Source organism: Notothenia rossii (genome assembly GCF_949606895.1).
Source record: "Notothenia rossii genome assembly, chromosome: 11".
Classification (NCBI taxonomy): Eukaryota; Metazoa; Chordata; class Actinopteri; order Perciformes; family Nototheniidae; genus Notothenia; species Notothenia rossii.
In genome coordinates this window covers 37757592-37765934 of record NC_136910.1, presented here as the reverse complement: position 1 = coordinate 37765934, position 8343 = coordinate 37757592, and the positions used below count along the sequence as shown (strand labels likewise).

Genomic DNA, 8343 nt, shown 5'->3' with positions numbered 1-8343 from the left:
TCGATGTTACATTTCATCCACTGGCTGTGTGTTGATGCTTGTTTCTAATTTGAAGCCCTGGTGTTGGCATAGCAGGCTGCAAAAGAACCGCTGCCCACATCCTGAGCCTCCGGGCCATGAACCCACCCTGCACTCCATCTAGAGCTCTGCGTGGTGTTGCTGTAATCCACTCAGCTCTCTTTCCATGCAGCAACCCTCTCTTCCTTCTATTCCGACCCCCCTCCTCTGCCTCCTGGAGTGACAATATCTTTGAAAGCTTAATCTTTTAAAGATGTACTTCATATAAAAGTGTTTTCACTTACTATATTGGTTAAGCTTTCTGAACTAATCCCTTCTTTCTCATACAGTATTTACCTGTTTTCAGCCGTGTTAGCACTATGGCTGGGAATAAATATCGGATCTAAAATATCTAAGAAAGCCATGACGCTTGGTACAAACATTCATGGTCAGCAGGGATAAGCCCTGGAGGATTTGGTGATCCTTCTACATTATTACTAGCACCAGCAGCTTCAAAGCGTTGATTTATCCATATGTAAATTAATCGATACGTCTATCAACGGAAATATAATCCTCAGTTTTTTCAAAAGAGATTAATGGTTTAAGTCGTTTTTCCTGTAAATATGGCAGAGAATACTGATTGCAGCCTCTGAAATAGACATGTAGGCTACTGCTCTTCTTTATATTATATCATAGGGCTGCTCGATTATGGCAAAAATCCTAATCTCGATTATTTGGGTCAATAATTGATATCACGATTATTAAAAACGATTATCCATTTACTTCTAAAACACCCATTTATTGAAAAAGAAAATGTGAACAGTTTGCTTTTAACAGTTGATTACCCTGAACTTTAAGTATAATTCAACTGAAAGACCAATACAAAAACAAATTTAACAATTTTTTTTAAATAATAATAGTTTTATTTCGATTGTGTTGTTTTCATAATCGTTGCAAGCCAAAATCATAATTGCGATTCAAATATGATTAATTGAGCAGCCCTATCATATCATATAAAAATATGAACTGATAAAACAAAACACATCTGCTTGGATTTAGAGAAACAGGGCTTGAAATGTTTCAGTTTTTCGTGAAATATTTGAACAACAAATAATAACATAATCAAAACATAATAATAATAATACTAGTAAGTTGCTGCTCTAACCACCACTTTGTCCATGCACACTGTATACTGTCTGTCCATTTTGTATTTGTCGGCCTTACTTCACCTCTATTCCATAATTATTTGAGTGACTATCACTTTAGTGACTATCACTTTTTGTGTACTTCTGATGAGTATGATGAGTTTAGCACACACTTCAAGTTGCTGTGGATGAGACCATCTGCTGAATGTATAAAATATACAAATGGAAGTGTAATGCCGCTGCTCTACATGATAGCCGGTGAAAGGGGGAGTGGGCTCATCACTACATTTATAACTCAACGTTCTGCTGGGACCCTGACAGCACACTCAATGTAGGTGAGCTGCAGTCTGAACATGGCTGTCCTGGATACTCTGTCCTTAGCAGACTCTATATTTATTGTAACAAGGAACAAGTCAGGCATCAGGGAGATGAATAGATGCAGAGAAAAACAAACATCCTTTCTTATGCACATATTCAGGCTAATTCTTGCCAGAGAGACTCAAGCTCAACAGTGCGAAAAGGAAGCATACATCAGGGGTGTCCAAACTACGGCCTGGGGGCCAACTGTGGCCCTGGGTCCATTTTGAATTGGCCCTCTGCTAATTCTAAAAGTAAAATGTAATATGGCCCACACCTGAAACTTGCGCTTTACTCATATTGTTCTTATTAAATATATGTCAAATATATTACACTGTAGTCATGTGTTAAGACACATTTTCTATTTCAATTTAAGTTGATAACATTTTCTTACAAATCTTAGTTGATAAAACCTCAATAACTTATTTGCATAACAAGCTTGAAATCTACCCTTCCTATTTCCTTTAGACATGACTGTGCAGGGAGTTGAGAAGCAATCTGACGTTATTGTTTTAAGGGATGAGTTCCCAAACCTTTTTGTTACAAAATGAAAATAATTAAACCTTGTTAATGGAAAGCTGTGATGTAGGCTGTCTTTAAGCATATTCAATTATCAAGAATAATTTATCTACATTTGATTGATTTTGCTAAATTATAACTTAACCTAACATATGAGGCAGCATACCTAACCTCTAGTGAGTGGCCAAGCCCTTCGTATATATTTTTGTATGTGGCCCTCAGTGAAAAAAAATTGACCCCCTGATACACATAGACTGACAAAATATCCTGCACCCTTGTACCTGACAGTGAAGGTCTGCTGCCATGTGAGGCGGGGGATAGGGTCAAGCACTGTTTGGGGTGAAAGTTCAGCAGTGAGGGTGACTCCGGAGCCGCGCAGCAGCAAGGTGACGTGGTCCGGCAGCAGTGAGGGGGTCTCGGAGGTGAAGGTGATGGAGATGAGCTGGGCGTAGCTGTGGATCTGATGACCCAGGAATTTCTCTAGATGGAGGACAGAGGTTGGATGTTAGAGTGGAGTCAGCTTTAATATTGAAGGCTCAGCTCATTCTCTGCCATCCATGTAGGGAACACAGAGACCTTTACCTGTCTGCAGGTGGTGGGAGCTGAATTAGTAGATTCAAAGGTTTTATGGTCATATGCACAGGGTTGGGAGGGTTACTTTAAAAGGTAATCCGTTAAAGAACTAGTTACATGTCAAAAATACAATCAATAACAAAATCTGATTTTCAAAATATAAAATAAATGCACTCTGTTACTTTTGGAGAACCTAAATATCAAATGCAATGCAAATTAAAACAAGAGAAACAAAATTACAACAAGATGTTTTTTACTTAAGTGTATGTAACAATGTTAGCTTAGAAAAGAAGGAAACAAGGTATTTCATATACAAAATGTAGTACTGTAACAGTAATAGTTCACAAAGGCTGTTTAAGCTTAATATATGAATCAAAAGCACAGACTGTATGATTGTTTAACAAACAAGTGTCCACCTAGTGCCTTACAAAAGAAATGTCTTTTAAAATAAAAAATAATTAAAGTAAACATTATTAAAGAAAAATAATTCACAAAGTCTACCTTTTGTATATTGATCTGTATTTCAACATGTATTGTAACTAGTGGTGCACGATAATTATCGGCCTGATAATTATCGGTCCGATATTAGGAATTATGACGTCATCCCGATAAACCCGATAAAAGTATTAATAGCCCCGATAATATACAATATATTTTTGGGGTAAAAAAAAGAAAAAAATACTGCGGTGTGGGTGGATTGGGATGAGGGGCGCTTGTTTTTCACTCGGCTCCTCCCGTTTTGCCAGTACTGTGGTATTAGTGGTTTAGGAAGAGGGGAGTTTTTCACAAATCCAGCGCTCCCTAACTCATGCCTGGCTGTGACGTAAATGGTGTGCGGCCGTGAAGCCAGGACAGTAAACAAACATGTTGTCGGTAGTATGGGAATATTTCAAAGTTTCAGAGTTAGATAGTTCGCTTGCTATTTGTATTAACAAATGCAATGCAGAAGTTCCACGAGGAGGGAAAAAGGCAACGAGCTATAATACTTCCAACCTGATTAGTCACCTGAAACATCGCCATCGCTAAGATGGTGTGTTAAAAGTGTACGAAGACGCTAAACTAGCGGCGAATCCAAAGCCAGCTGCAAAGGCACCGGGGCTTTTACCTATCGACGAGTCGACCCCAGGGCTAAAACGAGGAAAAAACTACAGGTACATTTAATATATATATATATATATATATATATATATATAATATTATTATCGGTTATCGGTATCGGTATCGGTCTTGAGAAGCAGGAAGTTATCGGTATCGGTTTCAAAAAACAAATATCGTGCATCCCTAATTGTAACACTGAAATCCTGCTAGTAATATATATTTTTTTATAATGTAACAGTTATCTGATAAAACATGTTTTCATGTAATTGTTAGAAACATATCAATCGTCACCGGCTTGGTCTTCAATATCAGGATACACGTATTTATTATCCTTGCAAGAATGGAAGTAGTCATCACACACAGAGGTTGCATGGGACAAATAGTTTTCAGAGTAGAGTCCTTGATATGCTTATACAAGAGAGGGTGTTACAGTCCACAAGATGGAAGAATACTGGCTCAAAGCAGTATTCTGACATTAGTTAAGATTAGCTAAGGCCTGCGTAAGCAATAAACATGACAGTCATATGCCTATCTCTCTAGGGGCTGTGTCATCATGCCAATCTTAGGAACATAGCTATCATAACTTCAACACAGTGCTGTCTCATGAGCGTCATCCATGTAGTTATACATCCGGCTACATATACAGCTACGTAGGGCCTCTGTTATCACGTGCTACTCTGATATAGACGGAACATTCAGTATTTTCCCAACAGTAATTGTGATCAAATCCTTTTTTTGGTATCCTGATTACATAATCATGTTTCATGTCATCTGTTACTGCCCAAGCCTGCATATGCACAGTAGCTACGGCAATGAAAACGTAAATGTCCCAGGCTCCTCCAACAATGCAACATGAATATATAGCATACACAACAATACAAATTGTGCAAAAAGAAACAGAATATAAATAAAATAGCGCAAGTGAATGTTGCAAGTAAATATGTAAAAAGTAAACTATAAACATGTAAATTAGAATAAGATGAGCTAGTATTTATCTTTGTGGATATATTCAGGAACTCTCAGAGTGTGTTCAGCGGGGTTCAGGCTCTTTGAGCCCACATGAAGCTCTGCAGGATTCTTCTGTGTCTGTAATTACCCCCCCTCTGATCTCTGGCTCATTATAGCACATTAGCAGGACTTCAAAGATCTTAGCCCCACTAAACATACCCTCACCCACCAGCAACTCCACAACTGGCAAAAGAAAAACACTCACAAGTGCTACTTTTATTTTGATGTATATAAATAGGAAATCTTGCCATCCCTTAATATGGGAATAGGAAAAATGTAAACCACATATTCTATAGTATATTTATTCTGTATTGTGTGTGTATTATACTCTCTTATATATACCTGATCTATAGTGTATTCAATTTCTGTTTTTAATTTTCATACCGCCTCATACTTTTCATAGTGTAAATAATGTCATATGTAAAGTATATATTTATATTATACTATTAATAACTCTGCCCTTTAATACTTGTTTTGCACTTTTGGTTGGATGCTAACTGCATTGCGTTGTCCTAATACTTGCACTCTGTCAATTGACAATAAGGTTGAATCTAATCTATTGAAGAAATACCTGAGCCAGTCATGATCTAAAAATGAAAAAATCATAAACATTTTGAAAAAGAAACAACAACTTTGCTGCCATTCTCTATCAGCTCTGGGTGAGCGAGTGGGCAAACCTGACAGGTTGCATGCTTGGTTGCCACCTTGTTTTGGAGCGTAATCATGTGTGAAGTACATCCTGAGCTCCTCTGGGGGTTGTGGGGGCTAAGGACTTGAGTGGGTGATTTGACTTGTGAGGGGCCTCTGCCGTCATTCAGACCATTCCACTGTCTGATCGTCCAATCAGCCGACAGCCGCCTGTCATCACCTCCACAGACCCTTCCTCATATTTGTAGCTCACTCTCACACAAACATTTACGGGCAGTTTACTCAATTTCTATCTGACCTAAAACTTATTTGTAAGGCTTCACCGTTGAGGTTTTGGCTGCTGTCGGTAATGCATTACTCAGCGATGTGTTAAAGTCATTAGTTAAAGTAACACGTTATTACTTTTTAATGTATTTTTGTAATTATTCTTTCAATTAAGTCTAAACTGGTATTTTCGTCTTCTTTAATCATTTAATGCATTTCATGGTCCAGTAAATAATGCTTTTTGCATTACCAATCACTAAATGTATTGGATTTCATATTATATTAGTATTCTTGCTGTACCTCTCCAGCTACTATTCAGCTGCAGTGGCACTAGCTAGGGAGTTCAATTATATACAGTATATATATATTGTTCTCAAGTGGTTTATAACTGTGTCACTATTCTTTCTGAATACCTGCAAACCTATATAAGTACACAAATAATACATTTAACTATTGAACTTTTGTTCACGTTCTTAAATATTGCTTTGGTCATAGCTGTTAGCTTTTGATCATTTACATTTTAATGAGATGATACACAAATTATTGAACACTGTGTTGGGTTTAGTATTTGTAGGAAATAAAGACAGTGATGGAAAAGGGAGGTTTTCAATGACATGACCAATCAATAGCACTTTATGTCCCGAGTCCAATAAGGCATCATTCATACCAATGTGCTTTCAGAATCAAAAGAAATAGATCATTACAGCCAATCAGGAGCAGGGGGAGGGGCTTGAAAACCAACCTGACAATCATCACCAGCAAAAACAAAATTCCTTTTGAAGTCAAATGATCTTCCAGACATCTCAGTGTAGTTTCACAATCAATACATATTGATAATGAGGAATAAGAATAACTCAGCCACACTGGGAACAAAAAGAGACTTCGATTAAATCCATCACCAACTAGACAGGGATGCCTTTATTGAGCCCTCTCACATTTAAACATCTTCTTAACCTGTGGAAAAACTGCCGATATGAGAGGTCTAAATGAAATAGCTAATCAATATGCCTGAGTCAAAAGGCCACAACTCACAGCAGTGGAAATGAAGCACGCAGAAAAAAGACTCAGGTATAGAATAAACTACTTGGAGAGTTTGAATTGTTTTCCCCAAGTCCCAAAGCATTGTATTTGATTAGTGACTGTAACCTGCTGTCAACAGTTTCCATAGGCACAATTTACTACAGATGTAGCGTTTCATTTCAGACGCCTACCTGTGCGGGTCCGTGATCTGCACGGGGTGGGCCCCTGCTGAAAAGGAAAACCCCCCCGCAGGACTTGATACGCCCCCTTGATAAATAAATGTAATTTTAATGAAACCAAGTAATGACTGACTGAATGGAAATGACAGTAAATGAAAATATAAAACGAAAAAAGCGATCATGAAAATGTTTCCAATAAATGAATACAATGATTTTTGAGCACTTTGTTGTTCAGATATATCACATATTTGTAACTAAATGATAATGAATTGAAACAAAACACAGTTTAAACTGAGGAGTGACTCTCGTGAGTTTCATTTATTTTCTTCACTCCGCTGGGGTACTGCTCTCATGTCAAGAACAAGAAGCATGAGATCAGTGCATGCACTGCATCGTCCAATCAGTGAGCGATACACAGTAAGGGGGCGGGGCGAGTATCTGAGGATTTCATCGGAGGATGGACTGGTGGTTCCTCGATTATCGCTCCTCCATTTTCAATCCTCGCTCCTCGGTCCTCCGGCAGAAATAAGAGCCATGGGACGATGACGCAGACAAATCAACTTCCGGTGAGACCGAGGACCGAGGAGCGAGGAAATTAAAATAGTCGACCTGAGACAGGGCCAGGGAGATCGCTCTTCTGGAGTGAAGAGAGCGGATATAATGATATTGCAAGTTAGAAACTTAAGATGCATTTTGAAAGACAAGATGGCCAATCCGCCACTGCACCCAGCCCAGCCCACGTAAACTGTCAACGGGTGGAGCCTCGCTGCTGGGGGAACGGTGGACCTAGTGTCCCGATCGGAGTGGGAATAATAATAATAATAATAATCTGTGCATTTTATCCATTAATTTCCCCAACATTGTGGTAAAAAAACCACAGGTTTAATCCATGTTGGTGTACTACTACAACTACAAAAAGCATCGGTTTGTTTTCTCATCAGGAAATGCAGACCGGCTCAAACAAAAGATTTTTAAATCATCATCCTCACGATCATTTAATGTATCATATGTTCGCCGAATTGACATGAAAGCACTAATAAATGTAGTTTCATCCACTTGAGTTTACAAATATAATTGATTTGTTTTTATATCACATCCTACGGGAGGAAATTCAGCAGCTCTCACTACCGATTTTTATTCCTAATTTAATCATCATCTTCACCACGATCATTTATGTTTATGTTCGCCGAATTGACATGAAAGCACTGACAAATATGAATATACTGTAGTCAACTTCATTAAAACGTTATTAACGTGCCTAAACTCAGTAATTCACCATTTCTACGCATGACAACAAACTTTGTCCGTGTTTGGCTCTCTCGCCGCACAGTGAAGCGTGCCCGCATTGACGTCACTTCCGGCTTCCCCCAAAACTTCAAAATGAGTCGAAGGAATTTTCCCGCAATGTTCGAAATTATTGATATTTATCGGAACGGTATCGCACCTTCTTTTTTAAACTGACGGTTCGAGATTACTAGTAGCCCAATATTTCATTGCACAACAGTTGTTGGGATGCTGTCACAGGCTCTTTAAAC

At 38.4% G+C, this 8343-nt stretch overlaps 1 protein-coding gene across 1 annotated transcript in view; it reads right to left on the bottom strand.

Annotated features, from left to right (window-relative positions):
* The window catches only part of lamc3 (laminin, gamma 3), a gene marked incomplete at its 3' end in the record, with an annotated part of 159122 nt that overhangs the window by 49488 nt on the left and 101291 nt on the right, over nt 1-8343 (bottom strand). Inside the window, exon 10 of the mRNA XM_079659941.1 lies at nt 2300-2498. Coding sequence (XP_079516067.1) covers nt 2300-2498 — 199 coding nt within the window. The remainder of the gene's footprint in view (nt 1-2299; nt 2499-8343) is intronic.